Below are 17,381 nucleotides of genomic sequence, written 5' to 3'. Positions count from 1 at the left end.
TGGGTTGTCTTTGCTGGTAACCCTGTACTTTTACAACAAATGTATCTGTATTGTATAATATTGAAGTGTGCCTTTATTACTTTTTCTAACTACCGTAAATTCCGGACTATAAGACGCACCGGTGTATAAGCCGCGGGACCAAAATTGACTATTTTTTTCTTCTATAAGCCGCACCGGACTATAAGCCGCGGGTGTTTTGATGTTTAATTACCATATGAAAGGGTTCGTGCACAGAGAGGAATGTCGGGAAAGAGATCGCTGTTTGGGGAAGCTCCCATTTATTAACATTTCAACAAAACAAAACAAAAGTCAGGTCACTAATCCCCAGACAAAATCACACAACAATAGGCTACCGTATATGTGCAGCAAACCTGTAACCAGAGAAGTCAAGTCACTAATCCTCGTCTTCCTCTTCTTCCTGCGTACTGAAACCACCAAAGTCCTCATCTTCAGTGTCGGAAACGAACAGGTTCAGGGTGGCTTCGTCAACCACTCTCCTCTCTCCTTCAGGTGCCATGGCACGAGTCCGATACCTCACGAGTCCGACACCTCACGAGTCCGAAAAAAGAGGCTAACTTCCCCCAGACCCTAACCCAAAACCTAACCTCTCCCACCCCCACGCCTAAACCTAACATCCCCCAGACCCTAACCCAAAACCTAACCTCTCCCACCCCCACGCCTAAACCTAACCTCCCCCAGACCCTAACCCAAAACCATGAGGTGTCGGACTCGTGAGGTATCGGACTCGTGAGGTATCGGACTAGGGGGCAGTCCCCGTGGCGTCATCCTCTTCATCCCGCAGCAGTCCAGCGTTTTGGAACCCGTTGGTAATTGTGGATGTTTTCACACTCCTATAATATTCCGTGATCTTCCTTTGTGTGAATTCGCCGAAGTTTGTGATTTTCTCCTGATAGTCGGGAGGGAGTTGTTCAGTAGTTCTCCCCCGGACGGACAGTCCCTTTTGCCCAGGTTACGCGCGGCTGCTCTGTTTGATCGGCGGCTGCTCTCTTTTAATGCGAGATTGACTGCTTTCAACTTGAAAGCTGCCTCGTGTGAATTTCTGCGTACCTTCCCCATGGTAAGTGAGAGTGTTGCTTCTACTGCTCGTCTTGTTGTGAATATTCCTTGATCTTCCTTTGTGTGAATTCGCCGAAGTTTGTGATTTTCTCCTGGTAGTCGGGGGAGGGAGTTGTTGCCCGAGTGGCCGTTTGCTTACCGTAATTACCATATGTAAGTGGTCACGCACAGAGGGGATTGTCGGGAAGAGATGGCTGTTTGAGGAAGCTCCCATTTACCGTATTACAACATTTCAACAAAACAACATAACACAACACCACCGTTGTTTATTTTTACAGTGCACACAGTGTCCGCGGTGTGGTGAAAAGAGGGCAAGAGAGGAAATTAAAACAGAAGTGGATTTATAGTTAGAAAGAGTGCTAAAAAAGAGAGATTTTTTTTTTTTTTTTTTTTTTTTTCTGAAAAAATCCATAGATAAGACGCACCGTTATATAAGCCGCAGGGGCCAAAAAACGGGAAAAAAGCCGCGGCTTATAGTCCGGAATTTACGGTAGTAATAATGTGAATTCTGGGTTATTTATATGCTTTGTCCAATCCAAATTGCTGGCGCTGTTCAATGGCGACCCGGTTTTGCTCTCCGACTCTGAGAGCGAACCAAGCAGAATTTCGCTCGTGATACTTGTACCATGAAGTGACAATAAAGTTAATCTCTCATCTCATTAGGTACAGTGTTCAGGAGTGAGTGCGCATTGTGGAACGAGACCGCGCACTCAGCGCAGCAGCCAAACCAGCCTTTTCTCTGTAAGTACGGGGGGTCAACAACTAAAACGTAATTTAGCCACCTAAAACAACGCCCACCTAAACAAATCGATATCTGTGTACATGCACGCTCTATTTTGACAATTTTCAGCACTTTACTTTTCCGCAAAACAGCAGTTTCATTCGGCACTGCTTTTTCTCCCAACCATACAACTGCCGTATTCCCCCGCTAAAAGCCAGCACAGAGCACAGAGCTGCGGTTTACAAAACAGGAAGGCTTAGAAGAGAGATAAAACACTGACTTACTTTAGAGACAACAAGTCACCTGGCCTCTCTGGTCTGGGTCGTTTTCCACAATTTATCCTGGGAATGGTGAATAAGGTCTGCAGCCAGGGCACCCAGGCATTTAGACAGCAGGCGCATCTCTCTGCCTGTTCACTCTCTGCAAAAGTTCCTCTTCTGTATTCTCTCTGGTTCATAATTGTATCCTCTTGTCACCAAGGTGAATGGCATATCATCCTTGCTATCAAAATCACTCATATTTTCGTCTGTGTATTCTATTTGTTGTGTCTTCAAACCGGGAGAAATAAAATAGCCTACCCCCAAATAACTGTGGAGTAATCCAGTGCTGCGGCTCTGACCTGGCTTTTAGCGGAGGAATACGGCAGTTGTACGGTTGGGAGAAAAAGCAGTGCCGAATGAAACTGCTGTTTTGCGGAAAAGTAAAGCGCTGAAAATTGTCAAAATAGAGCGTGCATGTACACGGATATCGATTTGTTTAGGTGGGCGTTGTTTTAGGTGGCTAAATTACAGTTATAGTTTTAGTTGTTGACCCCCAGTACTGAGAGAGAAAAGGCTGGTTTGGCTGCTGCTCTGGGTGCCGGATCTCGTTAGACGCTGCGCCCCGCTTCAAGACCACTGTACCTAATTAAGTTAGCGTATCTTACTAGCTGATAGGACCCCACTTCAAACAAACCGAACTATCCCTTTAAGGATAGTCTCTTTCATTATGAGTTGGACTGTCACTGGACAACCTTATGCCAAAACATATATAGTAATTTAGTCAAATTTTGAAGAAGAGCCACAAATTGACCAAATTCAATATAAATTGATCCAAACCCTGAATGAGAAGTTGGGTGTAAAAGCCACATGAGCTCAGTGGGATTAGTCATTAACACAATCCCAATCTCTGTTTTCATTTTCTATCTGTTTGTTATGATGACCTAAAGCCCGTTGGCAGAAAGCTGACCTGTGACATGTGAACAGCTGTTTTTAGGCCAATACTTTGAGCCATGCAGAGCACACAAAAGACAAAACACTGTGAGCAACTGCTGAGAAATGTGCAAACCATGAGAACTGCCAACCTTGAGTTGTGTGTCTGTCAGAGAGAGAGAGTGAGTGTGCGTGCGTGCGTGTGTGTGTGTGTGTGTGAGTTGTGTGTGAGAGAGAGAGAGTCAGAGTGAGAGAGTAAATGTGTGTGCTGACCCTGACTACAGCATATTCTGGCTGTGATGTGTCAGTTAACTGTGATCAGCTGGTGTAAACTCACAAAATGTGTGTGTGTAAGTGAGTTAATGCTGAGTGTGTTCTACCACTACATGTGCTGTGAATTGAGAACATTCAACAATAGTTGTTCTCTCAACAACCCCTCCCCAAGTCCCCCCCCCCTTTCTCTCTCTTATCCTACCTTTTACCCTTTTACCCTCCAGTCTCCCCTAAATCCTTTTCTCTCTTATCCTACCTTTGACCCTCCAGTCTCCCCTAAATCCTTTTCTCTCTCTTATCCTACCTTTTACCCTCCAGTCTCCCCTAAATCCTTTTCTCTCTCTTATCCTACCTTTTACCCTCCAGTCTCCCCTAAATAATTTTCTCTTTCTTATCCTACCTTTTACCCTCCAGTCTCCCCTAAATCCTTTTCTCTCTCTTATCCTACCTTTTACCCTCCAGTCTCCCCTAAATCCTTTTCTCTCTCTTATCCTACCTTTGACCCTCCAGTCTCCCCTAAATATTTTCTCTCTCTTATCCTACCTTTGACCCTCCAGTCTCCCCTAAATCCTTTTCTCTCTCTTATCCTACCTTTTACCCTCCAGTCTCCCCTAAATCCTTTTCTCTCTCTTATCCTACCTTTTACCCTCCAGTCTCCCCTAAATCCTTTTCTCTTTCTTATCCTACCTTTGACCCTCCAGTCTCCCCTAAATCCTTTTCTCTCTCTTATCCTACCTTTTACCCTCCAGTCTCCCCTAAATCCTTTTCTCTCTCTTATCCTACCTTTTACCCTCCAGTCTCCCCTAAATCCTTTTCTCTTTCTTATCCTACCTTTGACCCTCCAGTCTCCCCTAAATCCTTTTCTCTCTCTTATCCTACCTTTTACCCTTCAGTCTCCCCTAAATCCTTTTCTCTCTCTTATCCTACCTTTGACCCTCCAGTCTCCCCTAAATCCTTTTCTCTCTCTTATCCTACCTTTTACCCTCCAGTCTCCCCTAAATCCTTTTCTCTCTCTTATCCTACCTTTTACCCTCCAGTCTCCCCTAAATCCTTTTCTCTCTCTTATCCTACCTTTTACCCTCCAGTCTCCCCTAAATCCTTTTCTCTCTCTTATCCTACCTTTTACCCTCCAGTCTCCCCTAAATTCTTTTCTCTCTCTTATCCTACCTTTTACCCTCCAGTCTCCCCTAAATCCTTTTCTCTCTCTTATCCTACCTTTTACCCTCCAGTCTCCCATAAATCCTTTTCTCTCTCTTATCCTACCTTTTACACTCCAGTCTCCCCTAAATCCTTTTCTCTCTCTTATCCTACCTTTTACCCTCCAGTCTCCCCTAAATCCTTTTCTCTTTCTTATCCTACCTTTTACCCTCCAGTCTCCCCTAAATCCTTTTCTCTCTCTTATCCTACCTTTTACCCTCCAGTCTCCCCTAAATCATTTTCTCTTTCTTATCCTACCTTTTACCCTCCAGTCTCCCCTAAATCCTTTTCTCTCTCTTATCCTACCTTTTACCCTCCAGTCTCCCCTAAATCCTTTTCTCTCTCTTATCCTACCTTTGACCCTCCAGTCTCCCCTAAATCCTTTTCTCTCTCTTATCCTACCTTTGACCCTCCAGTCTCCCCTAAATCCTTTTCTCTCTCTTATCCTACCTTTTACCCTCCAGTCTCCCCTAAATCATTTTCTCTTTCTTATCCTACCTTTGACCCTCCAGTCTCCCCTAAATCCTTTTCTCTCTCTTATCCTACCTTTTACCCTCCAGTCTCCCCTAAATCCTTTTCTCTCTCTTATCCTACCTTTTACCCTCCAGTCTCCCCTAAATCATTTTCTCTTTCTTATCCTACCTTTGACCCTCCAGTCTCCCCTAAATCCTTTTCTCTCTCTTATCCTACCTTTTACCCTCCAGTCTCCCCTAAATCATTTTCTCTCTCTTATCCTACCTTTTACCCTCCAGTCTCCCCTAAATCCTTTTCTCTCTCTTATCCTACCTTTTACCCTCCAGTCTCCCCTAAATCCTTTTCTCTCTCTTATCCTACCTTTTACCCTCCAGTCTCCCCTAAATCCTTTTCTCTCTCTTATCCTAACTTTTACCCTCCAGTCTCCCCTAAATCCTTTTCTCTCTCTTATCCTACCTTTTACCCTCCAGTCTCCCCTAAATCCTTTTCTCTCTCTTATCCTACCTTTTACCCTCCAGTCTCCCCTAAATCCTTTTCTCTCTCTTATCCTACCTTTTACCCTCCAGTCTCCCCTAAATCCTTTTCTCTCTCTTATCCTACCTTTTACCCTCCAGTCTCCCCTAAATCCTTTTCTCTCTCTTATCCTACCTTTTACCCTCCAGTCTCCCCTAAATCCTTTTCTCTCTCTTATCCTACCTTTTACCCTCCAGTCTCCCATAAATCCTTTTCTCTCTCTTATCCTACCTTTTACACTCCAGTCTCCCCTAAATCCTTTTCTCTCTCTTATCCTACCTTTTACACTCCAGTCTCCCCTAAATCCTTTTCTCTCTCTTATCCTACCTTTTACACTCCAGTCTCCCCTAAATCCTTTTCTCTCTCTTATCCTACCTTTTACCCTCCAGTCTCCCCTAAATCCTTTTCTCTCTCTTATCCTACCTTTTACCCTCCAGTCTCCCCTAAATCCTTTTCTCTCTCTTATCCTACCTTTTACCCTCCAGTCTCCCATAAATCCTTTTCTCTCTCTTATCCTACCTTTTACCCTCCAGTCTCCCCTGAATCCTTTTCTCTTTCTTATCCTACCTTTTACCCTCCAGTCTCCCCTAAATCCTTTTCTCTCTCTTATCCTACCTTTTACCCTCCAGTCTCCCCTAAATCCTTTTCTCTCTCTTATCCTACCTTTTACCCTCCAGTCTCCCCTAAATCCTTTTCTCTTTCTTATCCTACCTTTTACCCTCCAGTCTCCCCTAAATCCCACTTGGTCTTAATTGCTCCAGCTCAAATGTATTCCCTCATGCCACGTTGCCTTTTATGTTCTTGTCTGTGCTTGTTGTGTCTTGTTTATTTTAAATGCTGCCATTTTGGCCAGGTCTTGCTCGAAAAAGAGATCATTGATCTTAAGTGACTACCTGGTGGAATAAAGGTTAAAAAAATAAAAACAAAATAAACATGGTGTGTATTGGTGAGAGAGAGAAAGAGGGAGAGAAAGATAGGAAAAAGTAAGTGTGAGCCATGTGAGTTAATGTGTGTAACTGTGGCCAGCCTGTGCCAATGTGCGCCATGGAATGTGCTGTGTTCGCCTACGCAACAAAAACATCAATAAGACCATCCCTCAAAGCCTGTTTTGACCTGCCACTATATGAGGGGGGAGACCCAAAACCCAAAACGCTTTTGCAAAACAGTAATTACACACTTTGAAATAAAACAACAAACAAAACAAAATGGAACAAAAACAACATAAAAGTTGCTGGTAATGGATTGGAAATGATGCATCAACGCTTAGAAGAAGAAGAAAAAAATCATTAAACACCAAAACAGGGATTCCCAAACTTATTCAGGCAGCTCCTCTCCACCCAATTTTTGCAACTTAAAAAACAGTTTCCTGCTATTTTATATAGTGTTCATAATTGACCAGCACAAGTAGAAATGAAAACAACTGTAACAAGAAAAGTCAGATCCACAGGCTCCTCCACTCTTTTCTCTGACCTGGCAAGTTTGGCAGGGGGTGGTTGACCCTTTACTGCCCAGAATGACAGCAGATATCTCTGCTTCTTCTTCTGACGTCTTTCAGTTTGTTTCAAACAGACAAAACCAAAGTGTGCAGTTAAGGAATGAATGACCCACAGTCTCAAAAGATAGCTACATGTTACTGTATTTTGTTAAACCCACCTCAGCAACCTGCCACGCTGTTCACCAGCAGCCTGTGTAACGTTACTCCTGCTCGGACTGAGTGACTATAACAAAGTTTATTCTATAAAAATAACGTGTGTTGGATTATCAAAATGAGGTGGTTACCTACCGTTTGACCTCTCGGCATTATTAAGCTGACACAGAAAACGGAGTTTTCTTTTCAAACTGTTTGCCAAACTGTTTTGTTCTTCTTCCTGGGATAGTGACGCCATGACCCGCCCTACTCTGCCTCTGACTGGTTGGTACTCGTGGTTACCTTTCGTTGGGTTGGTTAGATTTAGGCAGGGGACTGATGATTGGTTAAGGTTAGGGTAAGAATATCTGGGTCAGCTAATCAGAGGCAGAATAGGGCAGGCTCACCCTGTGATGGACTCGAACTACGGCAAGCAGCAAGTTATGGGAATATTATAATAGAAATGAGGGAAAAACCTTTATGAGCGTGTGAAATAGCAAGTGTGGCATGTGAAGAGGTTAAAACACTGCAGCCTCATGTCCACACAGATATAAGTTAGGCAGCTGCAGTGTGTACAGCTGATTTAATGAGACACAAACAAGACAGAAGTGCTAATCGTGCATTCCTTTATAACTGGGAACTGGTAATCTTACAACTTCAAAGGTCATGAGCTGGGACGGTGACGTCACCAGAGCTGCTATTTCCCATTCCAAACTCGTAGGAGCCTCAGCAGCCACGACCTCAAAAATCCAAGATGGCTGCGCCGCACAACAACAGTAGTAATAATCGTAGTAATGTTGTTAGCACTTCTGTTTTGTTTGTGTCTCATTAAATCAGCTGTACACACAGCACTGCCTAACTTCTATCTGTGTGGACATGTTTCTGCAGTGTTGTATGCGCAAAATGCAGCAAAACGCCATGTTATCAACTGTTATTGCTAACAATGGCTAGCCTGGCTAGCAACTGGATCTGACCAATGAACAGTGAACTTCACAGCTTAAGTTTTCTGCAAATGGAACGCTAACAAAACGGATGTGACGTCATTTAGCCTCCACATCCCAGTTATTTTGCTGATTGCTGGGAGAGTGTGGTGGTGTGTGTGCGTGTGTGTGTTATTCCCACCTCCCAGACAGAGGGTGCGCAGGCGGCTGTGTGCCAGCTGGATGTCGGCAGGTGAGGGCATCTCTTCGCCGAGCTCCACCACCACACACAGAGAGGACTGACCACCAAACAGGATCAGCTCCAGGTTCCTGCACAACATCGCCCACAGCTGTTAGCACAACGCTGCCCCAGCAGCAGTCTTCATTTAGCAACCTGCGTGTAGTATGTGTATTATTTTGTAGTATGTGTATTATTTTGCAGTCATGTTTAGTCGTATGCCTTATTTTTAGTCAGAATGGACCTTCATCTTCCTATGCTGTAATTTTCATACTTCAAGACTCCAAGACGTGAAACTTCAAAGTCAAATCCCTTTAAAAAAATGGATTTTGTTGTTGTTGCCAGTTTTTAGTGGGGGGTTCCTATCTGGAGGAAACCCCAGGGCAGCACAGGGAGAACATGCAAACTCCACACAGAAAGGCCCTTTTTGACGACCCCACCTTAAAATAGATGTTTAATTAAATAAATCTCCCCACAGCTCAATATAATATTTTTCCCTACATTATAGGTTCAAACTGATTTGATGGTAAAAGATTTAGCAAAAGACTAATTTATCTAATCTGAATCGACATCAATGTTTTTTATTACATTTTTTATGTGGGTTTTCCAGGACTTCGGGTGCCTGAGAAAAGTCTGCTGGCTTTGAAGGTAGCAGCAATCGTCTCAGGTTTCTTCATCTGCTTGATAAGTTACTCATGCTGTGCGGACTTCACTTTCTATTACTTTCTAACTGTAGCCTCCAGCTGCTGTAACAAACCTCTTTAGCCCAAGGCTAGATCATGTTCCACAGCAGGGGAGCTGGGATGTTAGGCTTCCTGTGTTCAGACAGCTATCATCAGACTCTCCAGAGGATCATTAGAGTAAGCTGATTGTTAGCAGTAGTGTCAATGGTATTTCAGAAAGTGTTTTTCTCGTTGCTGGCAGTGTGAACATGTGAGGCAAACTACAATTAAAGCCGCAATAGGCAACTTTGCACATTGGCGGCTCCAAATAGCAGCGACACTTACCCATTTAAAAAATGTAAATGTCATTACGTGATGTCCGTTAACTGCACACAGCCCGCTCATGTTTACTAACCCAGCTGATCTGTGATCTCTTTACACCAAAGGAAAGCAAAGGGACGAGATGCAAAAGATGACATTTTTGTGAGTCCTGGATGAAGAATTTACTTTGGGCAAATTAGGGATGCACTAGTCTCACTGGCCAGCCTCCCCTCCATTCCGTGAGAGTCATCTGGCTGCACGGAAACAGGCAACTGAGATAAGCCCTCCCCTGCTCTACAGCTGCTCCCCATTGGAGCGACTGTTTCAGTCGCTGCCGGATGTCCGCTCTCGGCTTATTACAAGCTCTGTCATTGGCTCCGACCATGTCAATCAGAGCGGCTTCCGCTTCCTTCTCCCTGTGTGTCGCTGTAAATAGTGCCCTGCCGCCTCAGTGAAAACAACAACGCTAACTAGCTAGCAAGCTAACAGCAGAAACCTAGACGCTAGCTCGTTGCTACACGCTGAAAATGGCAAGTTGGATTGTTGGAAACTATTTTCCAAGGGCACTGCCGCCCGCCAAGCACCGCCTATCGCAATCCCACTATGGAGACCTGCGCCACCAGACTCATCTCCCAGTAGGGAGGGGAGGCTGGCCAGCGAGACTAGGATCCACCGATTGCAAAATTCTGGGCCGATACCGATGTTTAAAATAACAATTTGGCCGATAGCCGATATATCTATGTTTTTTATACGCCTTTTTTGAGAGGGAAACAAATCAATCTTAATTATAAACAAATAACTGACCTGTTTTAAAGTCTTTTGAGCCCTCCATCACACTACCTTTGAATGAGCACAAATTCAATCATACTGTAATGTAATTATGAAACAAACAAACAACAAATTATGTGACCCAAATGATAGGCTAAATATCGGCAACTGCAATCGGTGAACAGCACTTTTTTTTTTTACCAATAGCTGATTGCAGTCAACAAGGCCAATATCGGCCGATATATCAGCGCATCCCTAGAGGGCAAATCAATCATCTCAATTAGTGCAGATGTGTGATTTTGTGCTGCAGTGCCACTTTGTGATTGACACTGATAAGACGGATCTATTTTGACATCAAACTTGCCTCGTGCAGCTTGAAGGCATAACATGAAACATATTATTGGTATATTGAAGGCTGATGTATCCCATTTGCCTTGTGATAATTATAGCTTGTTACAGCCTACAATTTAAATTGCAATATGGGTGATACTGTGACTGTAGAGCCATACCATCTTACCACACACACACGCGCGCGCGCGCACGCACACACACACACACACACACACACACACACACACACACACACACACACACACACACACACACACACACACACCTGATGTCGTCCTTCTCATGATATATATTGTTCTGGAAGCTGGCCATTCGCAGCAGGTCGCTGCCTCGGGGGTGTCGCCAACACCAGCGCTGCAACACAAAACACTGTTTAAACCTGCACCGTTTCAACAACACAAAACACTGTTTAAACCTGCACTGTTTCAACAACACAAAACACTGTTTAAACCTGCACCGTTTCAACAACACAAAACACTGTTTAAACCTGCACTGTTTCAACAACACAAAACACTGTTTAAACCTGCACCGTTTCAACAACACAAAACACTGTTTAAACCTGCACCGTTTCAACAAGACCTTCTATAATAAGAGGTCCCATACAGTCAAAACAGCTCATGATTCATGTGCTGTGAATGATAATAAGCAGGGAGAGAACACATAGGGCCCTATCTTCGTACGGCACTATCGTTTGCGCTGCGTTTGCGCGCCTCTTATTGCCATCTTCCCAGCATCTTAAGCTATCGTCTGCCTCCACCATCCAGTTTTGCGCTGGGATGACACAGGTGTAGGCGTGGCCCAGGTGTGTCCGTGGGCCTCTAGCCTATCATGTGTCTCGCGCAAGTGTCATTTAGCGCTGTGGGGAAGATACCGTCGGTATGTGCCGAGCGCAAAGAGAGGTTTGGGCATTGCCCGTTCCAAAATAGGCGTAAATGTGTTAGAAAAAGAGGCCTTGGGTGCTCTCAATTTTAACGCCAGCAAATAGCTGGTCTTAGCGCAAACAACCCCACTAAGCCAGGTGTATGCCTGAGCGCAGACAGTATTCTCCGGCGCACGTTGATTTTTAACTACCGTAAATTCCGGACTATAAGCCGCGGCTTTTTTCCCGTTTTTTGGCCTTTTTTGCCCCCTGCGGCTTATATAACGGTGCGTCTTATCTATGGATTTTTTCCAAAAAAAAAAAAAAATCTCTCTTTTTTAGCACTCTTTCTAACTATAAATCCACTTCTGTTTTAATTTCCTCTCTTGCCCTCTTTTAACAACATAACATAACATAACATAACACAACACAGGTAAGCAGAAAGAAAAAGACGAAGCAATCACGCCATGAATGAGGAAATGACTCACCTGCTGGAGGCTGGAGATACACCGCTTGGGCTAAACTTTTACTCCGTGAAACACTATCGATTAAGTCCGACATCGCTCAGAGGTTTTGAGCAGCTTGAAAACAAGTTTGAAAACGTGCAGAAGTCCATCCACTCACTCACTAAAGAAAATAATGCAACCGTGAAGAGTTTCACTCGTGTCCAGCCATCTGGCCGAGTTAGAGCCGAAGTCCCGAACACAGTGAGAAAACCTCCCGAAGCTGCTGCTGCAGCGGGGTGCATATTGTCCGGCCAGCCGACCGAGAGGCATGCGAGCCGGGCACTATTAAACAGTTGGGGTGTGTGAGGTGGCTGGCTGTGGAGGTGGCGGTTTCTCCTCCTCCTCCTTTCTCCCGCACACCGGGCGCCTCGGCCACGTCCAGACCCCGGCCTGCCACCGAGGGCCATCTTCATCTGCCTACTCCGCTGGCCCGACCGTCAACTCATCCTCCAGGCTGCGGGGAAGAAGCAGCTTTTTCGCTTTTTCGTCCGGCAGGACCTCTCCGCGTTGGTGCAACAGAAACGCGCAACATACAACAGCATCATCGAGTCAATGGATATCGCTTTGGCGTACTGTACCCAGCGAGACTCGTCATAACCAGACCGGACTATCTTTAGCACTCTTTCTAACTATAAATCCACTTCTGTTTTAATTTCCTCTCTTGCCCTCTTTTCACCACACCGCGGACACTGTGTGCCCAGCGGCGGAACAAGAGCTCAAAGTGAAACTGCCGAATATCTTTTGAGTTGGACTGGTCAATAGTACTGTGAGTAACTAAAATAAAAAAATAAAAAACGGAATTCTCTCTTCTTTAGCACTCTTTCTAACTATAAATCCACTTCTGTTTTAATTTCCTCTCTTGCCCTCTTTTCACCACACCGCGGACACTGTGTGCACTGTAAAAAAAACAAAAAATACCACAATGTGTGATTTTGTCTGGGGATTAGTGACCTGACTTTTGTTTTGTTGAAATGTTAATAAATGGGAGCTTCCCCAAACAGCCATCGATCCCGACAATCCCCTCTGTGCACGAAGCCTTACATATGGTAATTAAACATCAAAACACCCGCGGCTTATAGACCGGTGCGGCTTATAGAAGAAAAAAATAGTCACCTTTGAAGGTGCGGCTTATAGACCGGTGCGTCTTATAGTCCGGAATTTACGGTAACCTACACTGCAGAAAACAACACACCTTGATTTAACAATGAGAATTCGTTTGTCATGGTTTTGTGCGAAAAAGTGATTTGCGTTTTTGAATTGGATTACCAGGGGAACGAGGGTCTGGCTGGGCGGGAGTCTGTGTGTTCGGCTAGTGTGCCGTGTCCTGAAGGGGGGTCTCCCCGGAGAACGTGCGTAAGCTGGGCCGGGTAGGCAGGCCGGGTTCATCCGAACTGGTTCATCCTCCAATTCTCTCGTCCCTCTCTCGTTCTCTCCCCTCTCTCTCTCTCTCTCTCTCTCTCTCTCTCTCCCCATCTAGGCTATCTTTTCTCTCTCCCTCGATTTCTCTCTCTCACTCTAGTCCCGAAGCGGATAGAGACTGAGAACTGAGTCTACTCTCAGTGAGGAGGAAGCTGCTGACGTGACGCTGTGGTTTTATGGGCATGACCACACCTCCACAATGCTTTTGGGCATAAACACGCCTATACGGAGATGTGCGCCGAGATGACGTGAAGCGCAGCGGGCCGACACGCCCACAATTAGGGCTTTGCGCGGCACTATTCCAGCGCAAAACGGGCGCTAACGCAAAATTACCGCCGTCGGGAAGATAGGGCCCATAATGTTTCTGAGATTATTGCATATTCGTCTGTTGTATACTACAGTACATTTTAAAAGGAATACCACTCATTATAAGAATTTTGTCAGTGCCTTTTCTCAAGGACAGTCCCATTGTTACTATACAATGTGAGCACCTCTTTCCTAAAGCTAGAAACCAGGGAAGTCAAATTGTGATGTTATCAGGTATTCAGCCTTCACTTTGTTTGACTTTTTAAGACACAAATGTGGTTTAGTCTGTGGCAGCATTGTTAGCTCTAAACTGTAAAAATGTAATGTTAATGTGATTTCACAGTATCTCCCGAAAATCCTTGGGTGCTCCCTCAATCGACTTTTTCAATGTTTTCTAATTTATTCTGTATGAAGCAGCTCCAGACGTTTATACCAGATGACGTCACCAGTTTGAGTCTTATTTCTCTGGTTCACAAATACAGTCCTGACTGTCCAGGGCCATTGGAATACTCTACAAACTAAAAACTCCTATTCAAAAATGGCATATATTCATTTGGGAAAAAACATTACTCAATCGTTTTAAAATATATAAAATCCAGGCTATAAGAGTATCATCATTCTATTAACCAAGAAATGTAGTCCCCTTTCATTGCCTGAAATGGTGACCATCACATTTTGGTGCTTAAGTGACTCAGTTCTTTCTCTTGAGCAGCATTTCCCTATGGTATACTTAAAAAATGTCTCTCTGTAATAAGTGCACTCACAGGGATGCGTCCTTCGTTGAAGTGGGCAAAGGTTTTCTTCAGCTCGGTGTCTAGAACCTTCTGTGGAACCATGTTGAACCTGGGTAGGCTGACAGGGAACAGAGACAAAATAAGGTTCAGTTCTTATTGAGTGCGTTTACATGCACACAATAATCAGATAACTGAGAATAATCAGGTAACTGTCAATAATCTGATTTCCGCATTTACATGCACTTTAGTAAATAGCGGGAACTCACCTCAAAGTGTGTGAATTGACATGAGATTGGGGAATAAACCTGATGACTCAGCAGAACGCTAGGTGTGGTGGGTCATACGAGACATGGGGTTCGGAGACCAGTTCATATCAATGATTCAAACTCTATACTTACTCATCTCCCACCGCAATGGTGTTGACAGGTAATGTATGCTCCGCCCAATTTCCGGTCTCTAGATCTTCTAGACGGGGACCATTTCATCTCCCTTTACGCTGACGATATTTTACTTTTTTTAGGTGATGCCCCAAATTCAATCTCGCACTGTCTATTTTCAATAACTTTGGTCATCTATCTGGTGTTACGGATTGATAGGTAGAATCAGAATCAGAATCACTTTTATTGCCACAGTATACAAGTTACATACGAGGAATTTGTCTTAGCAGCGTATGCAGCGTAGCGGTCACATCAATATACAGAGATAAGAAGTAGGAAGATAACTAAAAACAATCACAAAGTTGCAAGTGCAATCAAATCGAGTAAATATATACAATATGTTCATGAGTGGTGAAGTGTTCTGCGGATCATAAATATGAATTTACGTTGAATTTACATGAGATTTACAGACTGAGTTAAATAGACGTTAAATAGGCAGTGGATTTACATGAATTTACAGTCGGAGTTAAATAGAGTTTACATTGAATGTACATGAAATTTACAGGCTAAGTTAAATAGGCATTAAATGTGCAGGGGATTTACATGAATTTGCAGTGCCAGTTAAACAGGCATTAAATTAGATATGAGTTACAGTTTTATGGGGGGGCGGGGGGAGTTCAGTTGAGTTTTGGAGGAGGTAGTGAGTTTGTGTGCGGGGGGGGGGGGGTTGTTGGTGAGGTATGGCAGTATCCATTCAACTCAAATATGATAATGTTTGCCTATGTATTTCTGGCTGTTTGATCATTGAATGAGGTTGAATTGCTTGGTGGATTTATGACGCTGTGACTTTAAGAAGGCTTCAGAGGGCGACCTTTTCCCTCTGGCTCCCGGGAAGGAAGTAGTTCCGGTGTGAGGCGGACAGTGTTCACGAGGAGCCCAACAGGAGCTAGGGGCTACCTTGATATATCAAAGAATGTTTTTCAGCCTTGCCTGGTTGGCGAGGCACACCTGAATGAGTGAGGCCTGGACGGCTCTCGCTTCTGAAGAAGATGACAGTGTTGTTCTGACGTCGGGACGAGCCAAGACGCCAGCTGAAGGACGTGTGACGACCAGATGGTGCCAAAACGTCCTGCACGAGGCGCTAGGTAATTCAGCTGACTTCAATGGTTAAATGCCCTAATCTTCTTGGAACCTTTGTCAATTCATGTTAGAATAGTGGGTGGTGCTAAGATACCCCTGGACAAGAGTTTGATTAAGAAGCTGAAAACCGACGTTGTAGGAGTTGGAGTAGGGATCTTTCCATTTCATCTAATATAATCAATTGGGATATGGTGTGGATTAATATAATTATATCTTCTAGGAACCATAATAACCAATGGATTCATTATAATTACACCCATAGACTATACTGCACCCCTCGTAAATTGTTTCAGATGAATATGTCTCAAAGCCCTAATTGTACATTATGACCCCTGGCTACCCCTGGAACTTTTGTACACATAGTCTGGGAGTGCTCAACCATATCTTTATTTTGGAGAGAAGTAGCCAGGAAGATGTCCGTAGTGCTGGGTGTCACTGTTCTTTGTTCCCCTGTTATTTTGTTGTTGAATGATTATACTGGGTTGAATCTATCATTGAGGCACAGGCGTTGGCTGTTATTAGGCCTTACTGCCGCAAAAAAATGGTAGCCCAGAGACGGATGGTTCCTCATACAGTATGTTGCCATTGGAACAATGGGTTTCTTCAGTTGTGGACCTGGCTGTCATGGAGATGTCGGTGGCCTGAATGCATGGCGCTAAATTTGAAAATATTACATCTTGGAATACTTTTATGGAGGCAATGCATGGGGGCCATGGCGCCGTGACAGCTAGGTTATTTTTTGTTGTTGTTGTTGCTGTTGGGCACATTATTGCTATGAGCTAATCATGCATGTGGGTTGGTGGGGGGGGGGGGGGGTTACGATCCTGAGTGAATTTGTTTGTATGTATGTATGTATTTGTATTTTGTGTTCTTTGGAAATGTTTGTGGTTTATTATGTTTTTCTTGTATGTTAAAATTTAATTAAATAAATAATTGATAAAAAAAAATCCTTCTTTGAATGAGGATCCTCTAAACCCACATTAAGGGAAATTCCCCACCTTGGGAAACGCTGATGTAACATCTCTCATTCAAACCTGGGTCTAAAAACCACTCAGACAGCGCAAGGGGAATTCCAGTGGCTAAATAAAAGAGGTGTAGTTACAGTGTGTCAGATGGGGTTACTTTGCTCCTTGGCTGTGAATGTACCTGGTTAAGATGTGTAGTTACAGTGGGGTTAGTTTGCTCCTTGGCTGTGAATGTACCTGGTTAAGATGTGTAGTTACAGTGGGGTTACTTTGCTCCTTGGCTGTGAATGTACCTGGTTAAGATGTGTAGATACAGTGGGGTTAGTTTGCTCCTTGGTTGTGAATGTACCTGGTTAAGATGTGTAGTTACAGTGGGGTTAGTTTGCTCCTTGGTTGTGAATGTACCTGGTTAAGATGTGTAGTTACAGTGGGGTTACTTTGCTCCTTGGCTGTGAATGTACCTGGTTAAGATGTGTATTTACAGTGGGGTTACTTTGCTCCTTGGTTGTGAATGTACCTGGTTAAGATGTGTAGTTACAGTGGGGTTACTTTGCTCCTTGGTTGTGAATGTACAGTACCTGGTTAAGATGTGTAGTTACAGTGGGGTTACTTTGCTCCTTGCTTGTGAATGTACCCGGTTAAGACGTGTAGTTACAGTGGGGTCACTTTGCTCCTTGCTTGTGAATGTACCTGGTTAAGACGTGTAGTTACAGTGGGGTTACGTTGCTCCTTGGTTGTGAATG

The 17,381-nt window shown here is 44.1% G+C and overlaps 1 protein-coding gene across 1 annotated transcript in view; it reads right to left on the bottom strand.

The window, feature by feature from the left end:
• The window catches only part of mtmr11 (myotubularin related protein 11), a gene marked incomplete at its 3' end in the record, with an annotated part of 114,409 nt that overhangs the window by 34,665 nt on the left and 62,363 nt on the right, over nt 1–17,381 (bottom strand). The window contains exons 8-10 of the mRNA XM_083639008.1: nt 14,187–14,274; nt 10,598–10,686; nt 8,195–8,322 (exon numbers count right to left, since the gene is read on the bottom strand). Coding sequence (XP_083495134.1) covers nt 8,195–8,322; nt 10,598–10,686; nt 14,187–14,274 — 305 coding nt within the window. The remainder of the gene's footprint in view (nt 1–8,194; nt 8,323–10,597; nt 10,687–14,186; nt 14,275–17,381) is intronic.

The sequence above is a fragment of the Poromitra crassiceps genome (assembly GCF_964638095.1).
Source record: "Poromitra crassiceps genome assembly, chromosome: 1".
Lineage (NCBI taxonomy): Eukaryota > Metazoa > Chordata > Actinopteri > Beryciformes > Melamphaidae > Poromitra > Poromitra crassiceps.
This window is presented reverse-complemented; position numbering and strand designations above follow the sequence as displayed.